At 40.7% G+C, this 22,868-nt stretch overlaps 1 protein-coding gene across 2 annotated transcripts in view; it reads left to right on the forward strand.

The window, feature by feature from the left end:
* The window catches only part of Col22a1 (collagen type XXII alpha 1 chain), a 264,966-nt gene that overhangs the window by 205,242 nt on the left and 36,856 nt on the right, over nt 1-22,868 (forward strand). For both annotated transcript variants that reach the window (XM_013156221.3, XM_023566502.2), the window contains exons 45-50: nt 982-1,095; nt 3,683-3,736; nt 10,906-10,959; nt 13,811-13,864; nt 17,355-17,408; nt 21,760-21,813. In XM_013156221.3, coding sequence (XP_013011675.1) covers nt 982-1,095; nt 3,683-3,736; nt 10,906-10,959; nt 13,811-13,864; nt 17,355-17,408; nt 21,760-21,813 — 384 coding nt within the window. The remainder of the gene's footprint in view (nt 1-981; nt 1,096-3,682; nt 3,737-10,905; nt 10,960-13,810; nt 13,865-17,354; nt 17,409-21,759; nt 21,814-22,868) is intronic.

A 22,868-nucleotide genomic window follows, 5' to 3' on the forward strand; every position in this document is an offset into this window, starting at 1 on the left:
TGATGTACACTCATTGTGGCATCGACCTCAGCACAGTGCCTGACACAGAGCAGATGCTTTGCAAGTATTTTTGGGAAGAGTGACTTAGTGAATAATGTATTAATAAGAACAGCTGACCATGTTGGACATTTCCTATTCTGACATTATCCTCAGTGCCTTCTTTATATTATCTCATTTAGCTCTTACTGCAAGGATAGAGGAGGGAAGGAGAGAGAGGATTAGAGAGAAGGGCCTTGGGCCCATAGTCTAAGTGGTAGGCGTAGGAGGTAAGCTTAGGTGAAGTTCACTTGGTATGGGCTGTGCTGAAAACTATGTGACCCAGAGATGCCACAGACAAATCAAGAAACATGCTCCCTGGGCTCTGAGAACTTTACATTTACTCCAACTTTAGCATTTAGGTAAAGGCCTTGAAGAAGCAGAACAAAGCTTAACTCCAGAGAACATTTATTAAATGACTTCCATGGGCTAAGAATAATTCTGATGATGACCATTGCTTGGGTTGTATCACAGCAAGAAAATCCTGAGACCAGTGCGTATTGCTCTCTCTGATCTCCTTTTTACTTCTGAAAACACTGTACCCAAGAAAGCACAGCAGATATTTTAGGCCCTAGCTTTGTTTGGCTCTAGCTTTGGGGACAGAGGACACTGTTTTTAATAATACTAAATGGTTGCCTTAAATCTGCAGTGTTAATGCTCTTTTAAGGCTCACGGGTAGTTTTCCGTGCACTGTTGACGTCAGATTCTCAGGCTGTGCTTCTGCTGTCCAGTTGACTGGAAGTAGAGAGAAACAGTGTAATAACCCAGATGTGTGGGTGCTCAAATGCAAAGTGTTGACACACAAGTATCTGGGTAAGGTCTCGGGCTACTTGTTTGCTTTTCCATCTTTGCTAACATTAAAAACAAAACCTTCATGTAGAGAGTTTGGAACTAGAGCCACTTTGCTTTTCAAGTTATTTATTTACTTTTTCTTTCCTCTCTTAGGATGTATGCAGTGAGTGCCCTCCTGGCCCCCCAGGACTCCCTGGCCTGCCAGGGTTTAAAGGAGACAAAGGTCTTCCAGGAAAGCCAGGGAGAGAAGGCATGGAAGGGAAAAAGGTAAGGAGAAAAGAGCAGTCTTAGTTTTTACCTTTTCAGGGAACAGTGTTCTAGAAATCCGAACCCTGAGCCTCATGTTTGAAAAGATTGAGGTTTTGAGAGATTAGAGGTACCGGGAAAGCACGGGGCTGCAGGGACAGAGCTGTAGGAATGGTAGGGACTTGGCATGTCTATAAGTTCTTGTCATCTTAAGAACATGTTGACTGTGATTTTCCAGTTCATGTTGAGGCCTAGAGATTCATAGTCATTCTACTGATTGACTTTTTCTCCTCTTTTCATTAGCTGCTTTCATCTACCCGATAACTTTGGCAGCTTTGTACTGGGCACCAAGGTGGGCCTACAGCTTCTTAGATCTGTCTACCCATCCATCTTTCCTGTCTATCCATTTATCCACAGTCTATCCATCCATTTCTTTGTTGTCACCTGGTTTTGACACTCCATTAAATGTGTCCTTGCTATCAGTCAACATGTCAGTGCTGGGGAGGCCCAGAAGGAAAGACCGAGACCCTGTTCTCGTGCAGCTGCAGGGGTAGAAAGTTGCCTGTGGCAGTATCAGGGGTATAACTCAAAATGACATCTCTGAGTGAGAAATCCTCTCCATAAATGTAAAACAGAAAGAGCACAATCTTACAGCATAAACAAGCCAGGGTGTGATGTGTATCAGGCAGAGTCAGAAACCTCTCACTTTTTGATAGAAACATACCTTTTGTATGCTTTTAAGCAATAGCTAGTTCTCAAGTAGAGGGACTCAGTAGCACCATTGGTCACACGTGTTCACTCCAAATTCACCTGGCAGTTGAGTGGCTGTCAGCTCATTGGCCTTATCTAAAAGAAAGATAAACACCTTCCATCTTCATCACAGGAGGTAGTTTTGCAACTTGGGAAGAGGCTCTTACCCTCTCAAAGAAACTGGGCCACAACCATTATTTTCCTTGTGGGTTACAGTGCAAAGAGATAGATCCTAAGTCCTTTAGAAAAACTTTCCTTGATTGTAAAGCTGGAATAAAAGCTTTATCTGACTTTTGAAAGGATCTGAATATGTTTTAGAGAGTAAGAGAGACAGACAGAGGAGGGAGGGAAGGAGGAGGAGAACTTACGATACCAAGTTTTCTTAAGTGAATGTTCATGAGGGGCAGAATCAAACTCTGAGGTGAACCTGTGTTCCTGTTCTCTGGGTCTCAGCCACCTCCTGTTTCCCTCTAGCTACAGCTGTGCGGGTATTTTTAATGTACGTGTGGCAGGACCCCAGAAAGTCCTCCATACGCTTGGGAACCCTAAGAGGCTCCAGGAGACAATTTTAAAACTGATTAGACTAAGAATGCTTTGATTCAATTCTGGTGATCAGGTCATTATACTATTTATTTAATATTTGGCCTTTCATGAGTCATATTTTATGGGCGAGTAAATGGATATATTTGGATGTTTTTACATCCGTGTTACTGGTATTTCTCTCAGCTTACTATTAAACATCTCAAAAGATCATTTAGTTGGTTAGGATGGGAGGGTCTTAGAGACTGAGCAGTCTCCCTTTAGAGTGGTTCTCCTGGTGGGCAGTAGCTACGGATCACTTTGGGACATTTTTAGGTAAACTTTTCCAAGACTCTCCACTAGACCCTTTGCATCAAATCCCCAAGTGTGAGATAGGCGTAGTGTGTGTTGTGATAGAACAATGACAACTCAAGCAGTTCTGAATTTTAGAAGTACTCTACCCTTCCTGGCAAGACCTGGTAGGTGACTGAGAACTCTTTTCTCCCACCTAGGCAGCCCCTTCTCAGAGCTGGGCAGCTCTGTAGTACAGAGAGACCTGCATATATAAAGTGAGATGCGACATAGTTCAAACTCTTATTGCAGCAGAGCTCTCCATCTTGACTGTATTAGTTATCTATCACTTCATTACAAATTTGCCTAAAATAATGAATACTTATTACCTCCCATTTTTGAAGGTAGGAGTCCAGGAGTGGCTTGCCGGTGCTTCTGGTTCAGGGTATTTGTGAGTGGGTCTCAAGCTCTGTTTGGCAAAGTTCACTCTGTGGCTATCAGCTGAGTACTCAGTTCCTCCCTGGCTGTCATCAGGGGCCCATTCTTTCCTATGTAGCTGCCCAGTGAGGGTGAGGCACAGATGCTGATTTCTCCAAATGGTTAGATGGAGAAGGAGCAAGGGCCGAAGGCGGAGGCCAGGCAAGGGCCAGCACATTCTGTATGCTAAATCCAGGGGTGATACCTCGTCCCTTCTGCTGTATTCTGTTAACCACATAAACTAATCATGGTAACCATGGAGACGATGGAAGGCTGTGAGGTGGGAAGCAGGGGATGTGGGGCCACCTTGGACACAGGCTGGCACACATCTGACTACACTAGTGGTGCTAATGCACCCAGTTGTACAGATGTACATGGTACCAACACTTGTACATGACTTTTCACCAGATGTGCTGGGGGCCAAGGTTGGCTGCAAAGGAGGTCCTGGGAGGAAATCAGTGGACAGTTATCCAAGGTGGATGACTTGATGATGACTCTGAAATAGGATCTAGATGCTCAAAATGTTTTTCTCTCTTTATTTTATTTTATTTTTTTTATGTCCTTATTACAGGGAGAAGCTGGAGCCCCAGGCACCCCAGGTCCTCCCGGAATAGCTGGACCACAGGTCAGTAAGATTTCATAACCATCTCTATTTATCCATTCTGTTCACCTCAATGATTCACCTAAGTTTGAAGAAAAGTGATAGCCTGGGTTAAGGAATGGTGATCTTAGAATCAGGAAACCAGTATTCCGGGTCTAACAATGGCACTGACCATTCTGGTGGACTTGGGCAGAGCACTTCTAGTTGTGAAGTCTCAGCTGCTCCCTTACAAAACCTGAGTGCTACAAAGTATGAAACACAGGTAGAAACAGGCATGTGTGTTGTCTACTGACTAAGACATAACAGACCTCAACTTCACTATTAATGACAACAATAAAACAGCTTCAACTCTGTGTTAGAACTAAATGGTGGAATGCATAATAAAAACGTGGCACTCAGTAGAAAACCTCAAACAGTGCTTTACACATGCAGGTAGGCATCATTATCCTCATGTAAAGATAAGATTCTTGTTTACACTCAGCAGGTGTTGTGGCTTCACGGAGCCAGAGAGGCTGCTGAGGAAAGAGATCTCAAGCACAGAGCAAACAGGGAAGCACTCTTTGGATGTCAAAGCAAGTGTGGGGGCTAGGCTGTCTTGGCTGTTGTTGGTGATAGTATTTAATTCTAAGAAGAGATGACACGCCTTTCCAGTTGTTGGTACTCCCCTCTGGTGCTCCCTGGTTTCCTGTGGCTTTGTGGCTGCTGTGGAGTGTGTGTAGCTCATGATACACTCTTCTTGACCTGAGCAGTCATGGTGAGAGACAGGATAAAGTTTTCACTAGGAGTGTGCAGAGTGTCAGAAGTCAGAGCATGGAGCTGGAGTCCTATCGCAGCTCTGTGCCTCTGGGAGAGTTTCTAAGCTTTTCTGCCATTTTCTTTCCAATTAACTCAGTGGTGACCAGGAGCGGCAACTTTGCGGCTTATCACCGAGATGACTGCAGGTGAAATGTTCCTGTCAGCGGCTGGTGCGCTGAAAGCACTCAGACAACATTATTACTCTTTCAGCTCGTGAGTCATGGCCTATGACAGAGCCAGAACTGTAGTGAAGACTTGAGAATGAAGTATAAGGGAAAAGTAAAAACTTCCATAAGTAATGCTGTGTTTTTAAGTATAAAGTTAATGCAATAAATCTTATGAGAACCAAAATAGCAGATTGAAAATACAAACAGGAGCCTCACCTGAATGTCTTCCCTTAGTAGCCTTCTCCTAAGCACAGTCTGTTCAGATCTCTGTGTTTATTTACATCCTAATATTTGGTTCATCTTGGATTCATTTAGATTAATTTTAATTTTTAAAAGTTTATTGGAATATTATTTATCTTGATTATTGAGGTATCAGAGGCCAGGGGATAAATTTTTCACTTGCCTTACCCTAGGACGAGCCCTGAAAAAGAACCTTGAATAAATTATTATTAACAAACAAACAAACAAACAAAACACATGATGTAAACACAAACAGGCCTGTGACGGATCAAGATGGAAAATGTTTATGCTCCCAGGCCTGGATGGAAGGTGAAGAGTCTAGCATTTGTGATTCATAGCTTTTGTAAAAATTTGGAGGATTTTGGTGTAGCCAAGACCTGTGTTTCTCAAATCACAGTTATCAAGTCTCAGCACAGATGGAAAAAGAAATCTTGCCTGGGGCAGTGTTAGGTACAGAAGCACCAAGAAAGAGTGGCACTGTCAAATATCTCTGTACAAGATCCCTTCTGGGGTCATGAGTGGAGACTTAACTTCTCCCTCGGAGAATTTTTTAGGCCTATAATTTCATCTGATTGTTAAAGAACTTTTGCTGTTGATTTTCTGGATGGTGGGTAGCGTCTGTAAAAGAGTAGCTTTTATTCAGAGAAACAGAATGAACTAAACAAATGAGTTTCCTCCACCAACCATGTACTCTTCCTGCTATCATCCCTCCCCTGTGTGTAGGTCTAATGATTTGGGATAATGTCTCTCTACTTGTTCCTTTATAATTTGCTTCAAAGGAGAGCTTGCTCCTTGTAATATTCTGTGAAAGCCAAAAAAAGCTTCCATCTGGAAAAAGAACAAAACTCAGTGCCGCATTTGAAATACAGGCCTCTTGCTTCTCCACTTGAAAGTTGATGATGACCCTGAGAAGTCCCAGACGCTCGAGTCTACTCTTCATAGTGACTCTTCACAAGTTATTCTGCAACTGAGTATTCTAAGGGCAATATAACCTGCTTCCCACTATGGTTTTCTGCAGTGGTCAGCATGGTCCCAAGAAGTAGAGCTATTAACTCACTTAATGACAAGACCACAGACAAGAAATTAAGGTTTTGCAAGATTAAATGCCAGTAAAACAAAACCTGTAGGTTGTTTAGCTGAGTTTGATCCCTCGTGATCTAACTTCAAGACCTGCTCTGGTTAGCATTATTTTATACTTGTAATCAGGTAAATGTCTGCACGAGACTACAGACATCTGTGTTTCAGTTGGTACTGTTATAATGTCTGCAACTATTTTCCTCTTATCAGTGTTTATTATTGGGAAGATGAATCATGAAGGGGTTAATGCATCATCATCACAGAACTCAGAGGTCTGTGTTTTTGGTTCTTGCTTCCAAACTCAAGCCAGTTTTTGTGCTCTTTGTTTATCCCCTACCATTTTGCACAAGGCAGGAGGACTGTTTCATTTCCTGTATGCTCAAGGTCACTTACCAAACAGTATCTTTTCATTTGTACCAGGGATTGAACTCATGACCACACGCTTGCCAGGCAGGTGTTTATACCACTGAGCTAAATCTCTAGTCCATCAAACACTATCATTGCCAAACTTGTGAATGCAAAGATGGTATGTTAGCTGTAAATACTACCAAGATGAAGTACTTTTTACAGCTCTGGATCCTTTTATAATATGTATATTCCAAGGAGGCCAGTTCATTTATTTGCAGTTGTTATTCTGTATCTGGAAAGGAGCTTCCTCAAGATTTATCTTGCAGATTTGTAGCTTCTCTCTTTACGGGATGGGACCAGAAAGGTTGATGCCACGGTCAGTATCAGAGCTCCCTTCCAGGGTTTTTAAACTGCACAAAACACTTCTTTTAAGGAACAGGGTCTGGAGAGTGTGGCTTCTGGAAAGATTATGATCCACGCCACGAAAAAAGCAAAGACAGTAATCACAGCAGTGATGCTGGGAGCATGTGTTTCTGTTGTCAGGTGTAACATCACCTCTCTTACAGTGGAGATGATGATAATTCTATACCCCAGGAAAGGCATTTTATTCCTTTCTCATTTAACATTCATTTACCAGGTAATGGAGTCAAATGGACTCTGGATCTGAAGAAGTCCTAATGAACAGAAGTCATCTCTTAGAGGTTCTGGATTAGTCTAGGGAGGCAAACACAATATCTACTGCTACACTCACTGCCAGAAAAAGTCTGCAGGAATCATCCCACCCAGAAGAATACCCAGAGACTCCTGCTCTGTTCTCTTTTGAGAAGCAATCATCTCTTCCCAGTCACAGCAGTTCAGTCCTGAGAGACTGTCACCAGGGTCCCCTTTGGCACTTTCCTTCCAAGTTAGCAAGCACAGAGAAAGGCCAGGCTTCAACTAAGCCACCAGAGCCTGAAACTGGGCAGAGAAGGATGCTGTTTTAGTGCGTTGAAGGAACAGGCTGGATTTCCCAAGTACCTGTGTACAAAGATTTTCTAGGCTGGGAAGCAACTTACAAGTATTTAGCTTGTTCTGAGAGTAGCAGAGTCTTATTAATTTAGGAAGCTGAGGTCCTGGCCTCAATGCTTTGCAACCCCCTAGAGAAAATTGCCTCTCCGGCAGACTTACAAAGGCAGGCAGCCTTAGAAAAGCTCTTGGTACAAAGGTAACCTCAAAGGAATTGAAAATACAATTGAAATGCCATAATAAATATTCATGGTGCTTTATTATTAAATACAGTAAAAGCAAACTAGGATATTTCCTCAACCCAGAAAACCAATCAGGTAAGAGAGGAAAAATAAATTTACTAATGGATGAAGCCAAAATGTGGCATGCATCAGATGCTGCCGCAGAGCTGGCCGAGTTGGAGAGAAACCTCCCTCTTTTATAGGGCTGAGCTGGTGGAACAGATGCTGTCGCACATGTTCCCAAGACAAGCAATAACTGGACCTTAAGTCAGAGGGCTTGGCAGTACCCTTTGTCACTCATGTTCACCACAGATTCAGCTCGTAACCAGGCTGGCCATCTGCGGTAGCTAATTGTCCTTGTCCAGAGGGAAGATCAATGTGTCCTATCTTTCTGACAGGAGGTAAGTTTTATTGTTTTAGTGCTGGATATTGGAACGAGGGCCTCTACACTGAGCAAGGTCCCTAGCTCCCTCCCCATCCCCCATATGCTTTAATATAAAACTGTGTCTCACTGTCTATAAATTGCCCAGGCTGCATTTAAATTTGCAATCCTCTAGTGCCAGCCTCCCAGAAAGCTGGAATTACAGGTGTGCACTACTGTGCCCAGATGACAAAGAGGTAGTTTTGTATCTTCGAGCTGGGGATCTTCTCAAGTTAAGTTCCTGCTTCCCCACAGGAATTGAGAGACAGAGCTGTTATCTTCCTTGCTGATTATATTGTGAAGGAATGGGTAGTATGTCCTGAGAGACACAGTCCTGATTCCTGGTCATAAAGTGGGCAAGAAGCTTATCCGGCTTCTACAATGATCTATATGCATTTTGAGGAAGCAGGCCACGAACTCAAAGTAACAAGTTTTCTAGATAATACTCTAAGAAAGAAGTGTTCTTTTCCAATATTTATTTATTTATTATTTCTTTTTAGGGTAGTATAGTGTTCATTTATTCAGCAGCTGTTTAATTAGTTACTGTGCCACAGTTAATGGATAGATGTATTTAAGCAAAGTAAACCTGGTCTCTGTCCACTGAGACACACATCAAACAAACACATGGCAACATTTCTAATGGTGACTACTTGTATTTTAAAAGGAATATATGGCTAGAGAATAAAAAAATGATGCTCAGTTTAAATTGGAAAGCTAGAAAAGATCTTCCTATAATATAATCTGATACTGGAAGATTATACAAAGATTATACAAAGGTGGCTTGTAAATAGGATGGGGGTGGAGTAACAAAAAGAATTCAGCCTGTACAAATGCTCCCCAGTAAACACCTTCTGAGTTACGAGAGAAGTGAATTGATAACCTACCTGGATAAACATTAAGGAAAGATTTTTTTTTTTTTTTTTTTTTTTTTTTTTGTTGTTGATTGTTACATCTCCAGTACCTAGTATCAAGCCTGGCCTGTGTTCAGCCTTGTTGATCAGGCTTCCCAGTTGTAAATTAAGTGCTCTTGAAATTCCAAAACCAGTAGGACCATGCATCAGGGGCTAAAAAAGCAGATAGGAAAATCACTTGGATGGAGAGAGCCACCCTGGATTTTTGATAAACAGATAGACAAGGCTGGATTAGATTCCAGAGCTTGCTTTTAATAAACTGACCTCAGGTAAATGATTTAAACTCTTTGGTCTTCAGTTTGTTTTTTTCTAATACTTTGTTAGTAATGCTTATGTCAAAAGCAGTTTTACTGATGAAATCAGGTATCAATGACATACTAAAATTTTTTGGCATCAGCACAGGATGTAAATAAAGATACACACTTAATGGATCCCATGTGGAAAGTACTGGCAGAGTGCTTGGCAAACTAGGGGCTCTGGAAATGTCAGCCCCTTTCTCTGCAAGGAAGTGAGTCAGGCCTGGGAGTGGTGCTGTTTGCTTTAGTCTTTGTCTGTGGCCTGTAAGGGAACAGGGATAGGTGCAGGGCCTTAAGCTGCTGACATTTTCATTGTTGCCAGGTGAAGGTCAGAACTACTCTAAAGCCTGGCCAAGGCCTCGAATTTGGAAGAAATCATTTACCTTTAAGTCCATTGTCTTAAATGTCAAGAAAGCAGCATACTGTTCTGCATACCTGCTTTTCATTGATTATGAAGCAGCCTGCAGACTATGCGTCAGCTTTAAAGACATGGAAACAGTAGATAGAATTACATGCAAAAGTGTGGGAACAAATGCTTTCCCCCAGGAACCCATTTTTCCTCCTCTACATTGTGGTATTTAGCATTTGGTGGCTTTGGGGTCACCTAACCTCTCCCCATGTCTCCCTGAGAGAGGCAGACAATGAGAGTTATGCTATAGTCACCCCAGCAGTGATCGGCCCCATGGATGGATGGAGAGAGGGCTTGGCTCCATGTTCTGGGAGGAGGTGGTCTGGTTCTGGCCCAGAAGAACCCTCAGGATATGTGCCGCACCCTGTCCTATGTTTACTGGTTGAGTGAGACTGAGAGGGGCTATGAGCTACTCAAGAACACAAAGCTGAGAGCACCAAGAATGGAAACAGTGCCAGGATCCACTGACTGCCAAGGGCTTATTTTACTGCATAATGAATGCATTATTTTAAAGGAACTGAAGTGCTTCAGTTTAATAACATTTTGCAGAAGTGCAATTGTTAGCACAGTAAATACAGAGCCGTGGCAGGCAACAGATAATACACTGGAACCTGTGAGGGATACTTTGAAGGTTAGTATATGAAAATATTTTTGAAGGTAGATGAAAAGACTACGACTCTGAGAGTGGAAGCGGCTCCCCAAGACCACACAGCGGCGCAGAGGGAGCACGCACAGGGTGTGCAGGAAGTGACCCTCCCCAGAGCCCACTGTTCAGTGCTTCCCTCAGCTCAGCATTGCTGTTGCTTTCCTCCTCTCTGCTCAGCTGTTCTGCCAAACCACAGACACTGCTGGTGCCCAGTGTCCTGTGTGATCACTCTGTGCTGACCATCTAGCTTGCTTTCCACTATAGCCATGCTAAAGCTTTGGATGCTTATACATTGTACAGTAATGCCCAAAGCCTACAGTCAAGTCTGATTGTAAGAGAGTACACCAGACTTAGGAAAGGTAAGTCTATGAAGAATAGGGCCCTACCTGCCTTCCCAGCTCCATTTTCTGATGCCACTACATGGTATCCAAGGCCCATTAAGCAATTCAACAACAGATCTCCAGCAAGGTCTTGTTTCTGTGTCTGCTGCCATTACACCTGGAACACAACAGAAATTTGGAAAGCAGCTATTGAAAGATGGATGGATGGATGGATGGACAAATGGATGGATGAATGGGTCTAGTTTTTGTTTTCCTTTTTTTAGTACAGTTCTGGTGAAATTTTTGTTTACCTTTCTTTCTTCTGTTTTCTTCCAAGGGAAGCCCAGGTGAGCGGGGTGCAGATGGTGAAGTTGGACAGAAAGGTGATCAGGTAAGGAACAGTTTCCTTTATAGTGCCTTGCTCACTTGAGTATAAATTCCTCTTCCTCCTCTTCGGCCCCTGTTCTCCATTCTGATGTCAGCTCTAGTCTCTCCTTTGCCTGGATTAGGAATTTGTTAAATAGTTTCCATCTTGATCTCTCTGACTGATAGCCACCCATTCTTTCCCTGAGTATCGCAAGAACCTGCCTTTCCCCTACTCTTTGATTTTGTTGTGTCACCTTTTATTGAATACCTTTTGGTCACTGAAGGGTCATCCTGTCCTTCCATGCACTGAGTCTTGTGTGCCCACTGCATAATGCATGAGGATCTAGTTGGAAAAACCCTGGCTCTGGTCAGTGCCGCCAGCCTACTGGGCTAGCTCTTAATGAGTGTCAAGAAGGGAAGCGCTGACATGGTGTCTTTCTGTCCATCTGCATTGACCTTTACCCCTTCCAGTGGTGTGGAGGCTTTTGACCCAGTGGCCTGATTGTTGTTATAGCAGCCATTTTGTTTCTGCTCTATGGCTTCCACCTTCTTTTCCCTTCTTTGCATTGCTCTTCTTTTCACCCACCAGCTCTCTTTGGTGACTTTCTCCTCTGAACCTCAAATCCAGTGTGCACTGTGCACTAGCCATGTGCCAAGCACCCTCAGCTTGAGACACAGGAGAGTCACAGACAATCGCTGACTTTATAGTGACCATAGAACAGGGAGGGCAAAGTGCTGACTTTCACCTACAGTTACAGAGACAGGCCTGGGCTCAGGCTCCACAAAGAGCTCAGTAAGCGTCCTTGTGTGCCTGTGAACACCTGATGTATTTGGCTGTGAATGACACATCACAGACAGAACACTCAGTATGTCACAGCACGTGTTCTCCAGTGGTGGTATATGGAGGGGCTAACTTCTTTTTCAGTGTTTTTTTTTTTTTTTTAATAACACTGCCATCCACATGAGACCAAATATTAGATGCCACATATTACATGGTAGTGTTGGCTCATTCTGTAGTACATAGAAGACTTCTCTCTGCGTGGAGAAATAATATCTGTCCTAAAATAATTGTAATATTACCATAATATCAGTTTCAATGTTATTTCATTATTTTCAACCTTATATTCATTAAAGATACATATCTTTATAAATATATACTTATTTTCATATGCATAAGGATAAATATATACTTATGTTCATATGCATAAGGATAAATATCTGCATCTATATCTATATTTATATATCTAGATAGACTTATAACTGGCCCTCTACATTCATGTCTTCAACATCTGTGAAATCCACCCTAAAGAGCAAAAAACATTAAAAATCTTTGTATTATGTGGTTATTTCCCCTCTTGTTATCTTCTCAAAAGAATTAAAAGCATCATATTGCAGTGATATATGCACACCCATGTTTATAGCAGCACAATTTGTAATAGCTAAGTCTTGGAAACAGCCTAAGTGTCTATCAACTGAGGAATGGATAAAGATGATTTTTAATACACAGTAGAGTACTACTCCACCATAAAGGAAACCTTGAGACATTTCTAGGTGAATGGATGCATCCTGAGACCATACTCTTCAATGAAATACATCTGACCCAAATGTTTAAATATCACATTGTTTCTCTAGTGTGACAAACTGACAGGGTAAATATGGACCAAAGTATAAATAGATACTGGGAAATGGGAAGCCAACATTCAGATTTGGAGGGGAGCAGGAAGGTGGGAGGGGGAAGAGAAGGAAGTGAAAAGAAAAGAAAATAGGAAGAAGAAAACGAAAACAAATCCTGTAAATAAAGAAGAGGGATTGAAGGGAAAAGGGTGACTAGAGAAAAAGAAGAACCGAGATGTGTCATATACAAGTACAAATTCTCTATGATAAATGTGAACATTATGCATATCTGAAGCAATATACTGACTTTTTTTAAAGCAGTCAGCATCAAACTTTTTTGCCACTGAGTTCGCTCTTCATGGTGGTCTACACTCAGGACATACAGGATACTTCTTTTCCTACTTTTATTTGGCCCAAATTCACTCTGCAAAACTTGGTTCTTTTCCTATTTTTAATAAATGTAAGGTCTTGCTACTGTTAAAGTCTTTGTACTAAGCATATTCAAAAACTTGTAAAACTGTATCTGTTCCAGAAAAGATATAGTTTAAATCTATATGGGGGCCAGGGATATAGCTCAGTGGCACAAGCACCTGCCTGGCAAGTATAAGGTCCTCAGTTTGATTCTCAGTACCAAGATAAATAAATAAATAAAACTCTATGGGAAGATATGTGTAAAGTATACACAGGTACTATACCATTCAAACCTGGAACCGGAGCATCTGTGGGTTCTGGTGTCTGGGTATCTGGTACTAGAACATCCCCCTCACAGATACTGAGAAACAAATGTTTACATACACATGTATGTATGTGTATGTGCAGTTATTTAGTTTTAACTTTGTTATTATAGAGCACTGCAAACATATCTACAAGGTAAAGACTACAATAAAATAATAGCTAAGTCTTGGAAACAACCTAAGTGTCTATCAACTTAGGGGACCCAGCACCCAGCCACATCAGCTTCCAGGTATTAGGGTCACTCTTCTTTCCATCTGTAGCTTCAGCCACTTCACAGCTGGTCCTTATACGTTATTTTGAATCAAATCCATTTAGTACATTTGTGGTTGTTAAAGTCTCTTCACCTGCTTTCTCCACCTACTGAAGCACTAGGAATGTATGAAAAAGAGATTGTTTTGTGTGTGTCTTCAGCTAAAATTGTCAATGGGGTTAGAAGGTGGATTCTACATAGTTGCCTAAAATTTCATGTTGTTACAAGTTTAAATGTTCATTTCCCTTTTAAAGAACTACTGCTTGTGTCTTCCTAGGGTCATCCTGGAGTTCCAGGCTTCATGGGGCCCCCAGGGAACCCTGGGCCGCCAGTAAGTAAGATCTCTAGTCTCCTCCTTTCCCTGTGCCCTGGGTGTTCAGAACAGGTGCATACTCACTGGGAGTGGTATTGTGCTGGACCTGTCTCATATTAGAAACGATGGGATGAACCCCCCCAAGGTGCCTAAGCATGAGCTGAAAGTCCGAGTCCCAAAGTGCCTTGGGAGCATGCAGAGGGACCTGGGTGGCTTTGATGGGCGGTGTCCTTAGAATGCTCTTGGGATAGGGGGCAGTGGCAGGGATGGAGTAGCCCATGTATTTCTAAGTTAGGACATCTGTTATGTGTTGCAAATGTGTAATATAAAAATGAGAAAATTTTGATTTGAAAAATGAAAAAAACTAAGATATTCTTTCTCATAGAAACCTGCCCAATGGTGAGAAGCCTGAGTTTTAGAATGTACCTTTATAAGTCCAGATTTTCCTGAAATACTGCAATCAGTAACAATAACAGTAACTATAAATTATTGTTTGCGATTACCATCTTAACAGTTCATTCATTGTTATTCTTTGCCATGTAACCATGCTAACTGCTACCATGATACTACCATATGTGCCATTAATATTATCCTATTTATTATACCTCCTGCACAAATGATCTCCCTGCTCTTGAGTAGCTCCCGGCCTTGATGTTGGCCGATGATTTTCTCATCATTTTCTCTCTGCTCAATCCAGGCAACCCTCAGATAAGTCATATTTGCTTTTCTGCTCGCAGTTCACTGCATTGTTGCCTGTATATCCATCAGTGGTCTCCATGGTGACAAGCACGGGAAATTATTCTCCCTGCCATGCTCAGAACCTCTGGGATTTCCAGTGGGTCCTCTTCATGAGACTCCTCCTGACTTTGTAAATGAGAGCTACAAATACTCAAAAGACCCCTGAAAGGACACCTACTTTAAATAGATCATTATGTCATAAGAAATGGTAAAACAGATTCAGCTGGGCTTGGGAAAAATACCAAAGTAAACTTTCCTTGTTTTCTTTTTAAATAAAATAAATAAATGAAGACTCCTATTGGTAACTGTGTTAATTACTTGAACAAATGAGGTTGTCTTAAATATCTTTTTTTCAATAAAATCACGTGACGTCTTGAAACAGTGTCTTTCACTTCGTGATTAACTCTTGCAGCAGACTTATCCAAAGGTAAATTATCTACTGAAAGCTTCATCATTTCATCAGAGAGCTTACTTTAAGTTGTTGATATTTGCTTCCGTCTCTCCTAGTGCTCTGATGTTATCCTTTTTAATTTCTCAGCCTCAATTCCTCATGTTTCCAATTCTGTTTTGTGCACATTAGTGACGGATATTATGAGGGCCTTTTCTCACTGGAAATCTCACTGTGACAGTGCTGAAAACTAGAAGATGCAACCGAGATTCAGAGACAGGCATAATCAGAAGTCAGCGTCTCCATTTTCAACTGATTCATGCTTTTTGTTCACTGGGCAGATGTTTATTGAGCTTCTAATTTGTGTCATCCTTTCTCTTGTTAATTGCCTTTGAGAGTAGAAGCTGAGTTGGCTGCCTCTTCAGGGTCAGCAGCCAGGCACACTGAAGCAACTGCTTTTGTTTTGGTTTACATTTATTTTTAGTCGGGAGCTATTAGTTTGTCAAGGCCTGCACAGAGTATACAATGTCATTGGCATTTCTGTGTCTATTGTCTGGTACTCAGTCAGTGTCTTTCTTCTAGATAAAACTATTTCATTGTTCTCAGCTTTGCAGCAAAGAATTTAATCTCAACTCAACAATTTTCCAAAGTCTGGTTTCCAGAAACATTTGCTAAAATCATGTAGAAATATCCGTATTTTAAGTAGACATTCCATTGTTCTGTTAGCTTTCAACCAAATGTGTAATTAATCCAAAAGCCTTATGCTATTATCCTTTTATTTTGTAAATATTTATGGGATCCTCACTTAGTAGAAGAAATAAAGCTAAATCACATAGCATCCTATCCTAGAAATTGGTCATACATGGAAAATAAGACATTTTCTGTTGCAGTGTCAAATTTCAGTAAAGTCTAAGATCATTGGGGAGTCTCCTCTATAATTCTCAAACTTCACTAGTGCCTGATAAAAATAGGCATTCAATAAATATGTGTCAAGCACTTAAATAAATAAAGACTGCTGGAACGTCATCAATAAAGTACATGCTTGTTCATGCTTTCATATTTAGTTAATATCTATAGTATTGTCCCTGGTATGGAGTAGATAGTAGAAATAACAATGGGTCACCCTTCATGGGGAAGGCATTCTTGGTATGCTCTTGGTGCCGACTGGTTCTTTATACTTTTTAACCATTGAGGCCTCTTAACAATCCACATGCAATTGTTGTAGTCTGTCTTTGCATTTCACAAAGGAAAGGAAATGTGTGGGAGATAATTACCTTGCCTAGGAACACATAGCTAGTCTATGGGGAAGCAGCATCTGGACACAGGGATTTTGACTCTAAGAAAGTTCATTCCTAACCACTACCCTCTATTGTATACAAAATATTTATAAGCACTGCTTCATTGCCTCCTCATGTCCTTATAATATGGGGTCAATTTTTAATAGTCACTGTAGATGAAGCTGAAGCTTACAGATCTTTTGTGGCCTTATTAATGCTACTAAGAGGCAGAGAGGTGAATTCATCTAAAGGACAGTTGCTTTCATCACTCACCAGCTCAGCTCCCAATTCATCCATTTATTCAAGAAATATTGATTGAGTGTCCAATATATTCTAGGTACTCTTTTAGTTTCCAACAGAGATAGAAAAAGAAAATTCCTGATGTAGGAGGTGTATGCAAATACCAGATCAATAAACACTAGGACATCAGATATCAATAAGTACTTCAGAGAAAAGTAGGCAGAAAAGGAACAGATTATACTGTGGTGGTGAGAGGCAAGGGCTTGCAATTTGGGGCATTGTAGGACAAAGTCTTGATCCTAAGGAAAGTTTACTTGAGTCAGGACCCAGAGGGTGGGGGTGGCATTCTGTGGATCCAAAGAGGCTCAACTGTGGGCAACGGAAATAGCTCATATGAGAGCTCTGATACAGATGTGTGCCTGAGAACACCTTTTACTGCTTACTTACCTTTGTACAACACTGCTTTCCATCCATCTGTCCATCTCTCCACCTCTGGAGTGACATAAGCAATGCCTTCCTGATCTCTATAAAGAGATTCAGGTGTTCAGGTCTTGTTTTCTGTCATCATATGTTCTCTGACATTAGCTGAAACTGTTAAGATGTGAGACCATGTACCATTGCCTTAGGGAGAACTGGCTGATTAATCATGCCAGCCCTTCTTGAAATGTGGCTGTTGTTCCTTCACCATCACTGTATTCTTATGAACAACCCATTCTGATGAGGAAGAAGCAAGGCTTTTATAACACATCTAGTGTGGAAGCTTTGTGTAAGATGTGCACGTTATTCCATGTCTGTGAAAAAGGTTATGTATGACCTCTGCCCTGTCACACAGTAATGTTGCCCTTGTCTGCCTTGTCTTTTCAAGGGAGCAGATGGAATTGCAGGGGCTGCGGGACCACCAGGAATTCAGGGGCCACTGGTAAGTTCCTTGAGTGACAGGTCTTCCTTAAATTTGTCTTTAGGCCTTTTCAGAGCTGCAAGTGTTTGCCAACCAACCTGTCTGGTACTCTGTGGACCCATGTATCCCTAAGGTTTCTTCTCTAATCGGTTGCTTTCCCCTGGAGCTCAGGTTACTTTGCTACTACAATAAAGGTTTGGACAAAATGTTCTGCCCATCTGTGGTTCCAGAATTAGTTTACAACCAACTATGCAAGCAGGACCCATGGTTTAGGCCCTATCTTTGTGTTCTTGTGAGCATGCGTTTTTCTCTGAACATGCACAAGTGAGTGGAAATCTTCAGGCTGCCTACCTGGAGCCTACAGTGTGCTCCAGGTGTATCTCAGGGAGGAGCGTCCCAGCTGTTCCAAAGAGGAGATGTCATTGTTCCAGAGAAAAAGATGTCACCAATCAAGGTCCCAGTATCACAGTTGGCACAGTTGGCATTTGAATTCAGTGCATTTATCTCAAAAACTAGAATTATCTTCACAGCAGAGAGCTACTAGAATCAACTATAGTTTCAGTGCCATAAAGCAAAGGGTGAACTGCAATTTCACAGGCATATTCCTAGTAATAATATGTGTGTGGCATTTAAAGGAATGTGTAGTATTCATATTCTGTATCTCATCCGCCTGTTCTTTTCACTTTGGTGCTATAACTTGGAAAGTCCTACATCATAGGATCTGTTTTATAAATAAGAAAAGGGAAGACTGCAGAATAAAGAAGACCAATTCAGAATCACATAGTGAGGAAATACCAGATCCAGGCACAAACCCCAGTCCATGAGATGAGCAGCATCACAGTCCAAGTCCAAGGTTTGCTAGCAAGGCCAGCTCTGGCCTGGTGTCTTTGGAATCTTCTGCAAAGGGAACCTTGTGGTTCACTTAGCACAACTTTGTTCTTCCCAACCAAGGAGACAGTGCCCAACAGAGTTAAGTCATCTGTCCAAAGTCATGTAGGAAATTTACTTTCAAGTTGGGAATGTGTCCACTTTAAAACTGCCAGCTCACTGTTTGTGCTTTTTCATACTGACCTGCTGTGGAATATAGAGACTGAATAATTATGTCCCTGTGCTCCTTAGGATCGTCATGTGGTCAGTCTTTTGAAGCAACCTACCTTAAAGTCTCAGGATAAATACAGTAGTGCAAGCAGGATTTCATTGATCCTTAGACTGTAAAAGTGTTCTTCCAATAAAAACTAATGGGCAGTTTCTTAAGAAGAATGAGTTGTGGACCCAAATGTACAAGTGAGTGGAAATCTTCATTCCAAGGCATTGAAGTGCATGAAATAAGACACTTACTCTGTCCTGGGACTCATTACCAAGTTATGAAAGTATTCAAAGTTGTTTATGGTCTTGATCCTTTACCATAAATATTAAATCAGGACATAGTAGATGTTTTCTTAGCCTAAACAATAATTATTAGTACATAATAAAAGAAATAAAGCAATTTAGCTAATGATAAAAAAAAACATGTAGACCTAACATTTTCATTGTATTTTGAATTAAAACATGTACATTATTTGTCAGCATTTTGATATAGGATAAAGATCTGTGCTTTCATTCTAGCTCCTTGAATGAATCTTTTTATAATGATTCTTAAAAGTGAATATTCATCTGTCTACTATTTGCTATGTGGTTTTGGACTATAACTGCACCTGTGAAACAATATGAATATAAAAACTTAGATAGCTGTACTCTTTGATAGCTATCTGATAGTTCTCTAAACAGTGAGTAGCTCATCTTTATTGCCTAGTGTCATAAATCTAGACTTAACTTGCATGCAAGATCATTATTTTCCTTTCACTACCAAAATTTCATTAAGCGATGTAACAGATAGTGGATTGGATTACTCTCTATTGCAAATATCTGCAGACAGGTTAGAAGGACAAGCACTATGTCTCTGGAGCTTTAGCTTCTCTGGTAAGAACAGGAGCAAGGTAAGGCAGGGACCTTGGAAAGGTTGATATGGCTAGGTTAGCATGGGAATGGTTAAGCTGGTCAGGGAGGTTGGATAAGAGTGCATCCATCTGCCATGTTTTAACTTCTGGTCTGTCTCTCAGTGGCACTGCTTTCTAAAGACAGGAGAAGTCTGGTTATGATGCCAAGAGCACTGGACAGCGAGTCAAGGGGTGGCTTCTCTCTTGGGTCCATGGCATTCTTATTATACAACCCTCATCTCCTTCACCTCATTCAGCAAGGAACAGTGCAGCTCCAGGTTTTGCAAACTTTTCTGTAAGGAAACAAATAATATTTCAGGGTTTGTGTGCTATATTGTCTCAGTTGCAGCTACTAAGTTGTGACAGGGTGAAATGAGCCTCAAACACTATGAAAACTAATGGACATGGTTGTGTGCTGATCATACTTTATTTGCAAAAACAAGCAGAGGGCTGTAGCTTGCTCGTCCATATCTTCTTTCACTGTTGTTTTCAATTTATGATCTTTGAAACAGGAAGTATCCAGGAAGAAATCTAGAAAGCTCCATTGTCAATATTTAAAATTCCCTAACAATAGTTGAATATTGTTCTAGGTTCATCAAGAATATCTCCTTATATGCTTATATGTTTATAGCTGTTGAGATGTGGGGGAAAGGTGAATTTATTGATCTGTCTGCATTGGTGTAAATGGCAATAATCCAAATACCATGCAATAAAATGCTATAGAGATGTAGCTTAATTTCACTGGTTGCTACCAGCGAAATTGAGAATGACTTTTCAGTGTGAATATGAAGAGTGTAAACTCTTGAGAAAAAGCTTGAACAAACAATAGCAAACACAGAACATGCCTTTCCGGCCATTGCCTATGACTCTATAAATTTCAAATACATTATGGGTTTGTCAGTTTTCTTTATGTATATTTAAAAACTCAGTTATGGAGTTTACATTAAGTTTAAATAGTATATAATAAATTGTTTACAACAGCATAATTCATAACATCTAAATTTTGGAGGCAGCTTATATGTACATCAGCAAATGAATGGTGGTATTTATACACAATGGAGTGCCACACTGCTAGAAAGAAGAATAAATTTGAGCCATTCAGAGGAAAATAGATACAATCTGAGACCACCATGTTAAGTGAAATAAAATAGAAACAAGCTTAAATATCACATGGTTTCTTTTGTATGAGAAATTCTAAGTATTCATAAATTTAAGAGGAAAGTAAAAGATAATAGAAAACAGGGAAATAGATCTTTTACAAATGGGGAAAAGCCAAAAGATGTAACGAGGAAAGAAGGAGGGAAGAATAATGCGATAAAAAAGAATTAAGATGTGTTGTATGCATGTGACGACTTCTCACGGTAAAGGTAATCATTATGTACCACACTGATGTACTCCTAAAAATAAAAATTAAAAAATAATCTGAGGCAGCTAAAACATAAAACCAGTCATTGGATAGAAAAATACAAAGTTTGTTTTGGCTCCATGATGGGAATAATTTTATATGAAAACTGAAATTTTATATAAAAACTGTGTAAACTTCAAATAAGCATTAGCTTTTAAAAATTTTTTTAAGAGGATTAATATCCCCAAAGCTCAATTTACATGATTAGAATATACAGTCTGGCTCAGTACCTTATCTCTCCAAAACACTGGGAGGATAGATTGTACAGTCACCAGGAACTCCCTACATTCCTGACAGAGACAGGAAATATAAAAATTGCATCATGATGGAAATAGTGACTGAGTTTGCCTCATGCTGATGTACAAGTCCTGGTGGACAGTTGCATATCTTTGATGAGCTAATGAGTAAAATAGGCAATGAATTGTTAATGCAATTTGGTTAAATGGGTTTTCAAAATACTATGGCTTTAAGGCAGGAAAGATATTAACCATAGCTATTGCTAGCAGAGGGTTTAGAATCTCTGATACAAACAATAGAAATGAAAAAGCATCTATCACACCCCATCAACCCTTCATCAACTCTGCCTTTCCACTGGGTCCTGTAGTTATATGTCAGGGTATATAATATGTCTGTGCTATGTCAGTTAGGAAACTCAGTCTCAGGAGATTTGGGCAACGTTGTTAAGTTGGATTGTGAATAGGTTCTTATGCATTCCCAACACCTCGGTATCTTCATCCTAATAGCATGTAATTGTGAATTCCCCAGAAGATCTGGACCATGGCTACCGTGGGACTCAGCATACATGGCAGCCATGAGTGTAGGTGAGCTTAGCCCAGGCCAGTACTTCAGGAGATGGGAGGCAAGGTCTGGAAGAAGAAGAGGCATCTATGCACAGGTATCTGTGCCCCCAGCTGAAGACGCCTATTCCCAGATCTTCACTGACTTCCAAAAGAGCCAGTCAAACATTTCATAGCATTTTTATTTGTTTCAGGGGAAAGAAGGTCCTCCTGGCCCCCAAGGCCCTCCCGGAATCCCTGGAATACCAGTAAGTGACATTTTCAAAAATTTAGTTTCACTGCACAAAAAATTGCAGACAAAAGTATATCACACTATTGTTAGTGATTTGGTACTGGTAAGTTTTGAGTGTTACAGAAGTTCAAATGAAGAAAAACAAAGATGACTAAATTTTGATGGAATCGACTTTAATTTGATTCTTCTTTTATGTATACAATGTTTGTTTCTTGTTTATCTACATAGCATTTCCCTTTCTCCTCCCCTCTCCCCTGTCTTACATTCTCTCTGTGGCATGTATATGTGTGTGTGTGTGTGTGTGTGTGTGTGTGTGTGTGTGTGTATGTGTGTGGTATTTGTATCTCCATATATATGTATAAACATTTTTTATACTACTGTTAAATACTGATAGAGTTTACATACAACATATCTAGTGAATATGCCATAGTATATGTGATCATTCCTTTGTAATTCGTAAACCTTATAATTTTTCTTTGCAAAACCACAGTGGGTAATAGCAAATGCATACCATTTTTCTAAATTTGTTAGAATGATCCCCCAAGGTGGAGTTCACTTGTCAGAGTACAATAATATTTAAAATTCTTGATACATACTGGAAGATTGTTTTCTACACACATGACTTTAAGACAGGAAAGAAATACTAACTACAGCTTAGTGGAGCTGAGATTCCCAATGTATTCTAATGAGACCTTTCTGGAAAGGTCATACATTGTCTTCTCCATTGAGGAGAGATCCTTACGAGGCTCAAGGTCTGTTCTGTGCTTGCTGCAGAGGCATCAACTGGCCACAGTCCCTACTCCTACCTTCCACTGTATATTCGTTTTTTCCAGTCACACCAGCTTCCTAGAATGTGCTGCAGTCTCTCCTACCACACTTGACTTCTTCATCCTTGAGCCGCAAGGCCTTTGCACATGCATTTCTGTCTGCCTAGAAGACCCTCTGGCTACCTCCTGATGGTTGATGCCTTTGATTATCCCACCTCAATTTAGGCATGCTTCCTTTTTTGCCCTTCCTTCCAGGCTGAGATAACTTTCATCAAAGCCTTCACGCTCTCTGAATTCCTACCCC

The sequence above is a fragment of the Cavia porcellus genome, unplaced genomic scaffold, assembly GCF_034190915.1.
Source record: "Cavia porcellus strain 051 isolate PalLab524CR breed Dunkin Hartley unplaced genomic scaffold, mCavPor4.1 scaffold_19, whole genome shotgun sequence".
Classification (NCBI taxonomy): domain Eukaryota; kingdom Metazoa; phylum Chordata; class Mammalia; order Rodentia; family Caviidae; genus Cavia; species Cavia porcellus.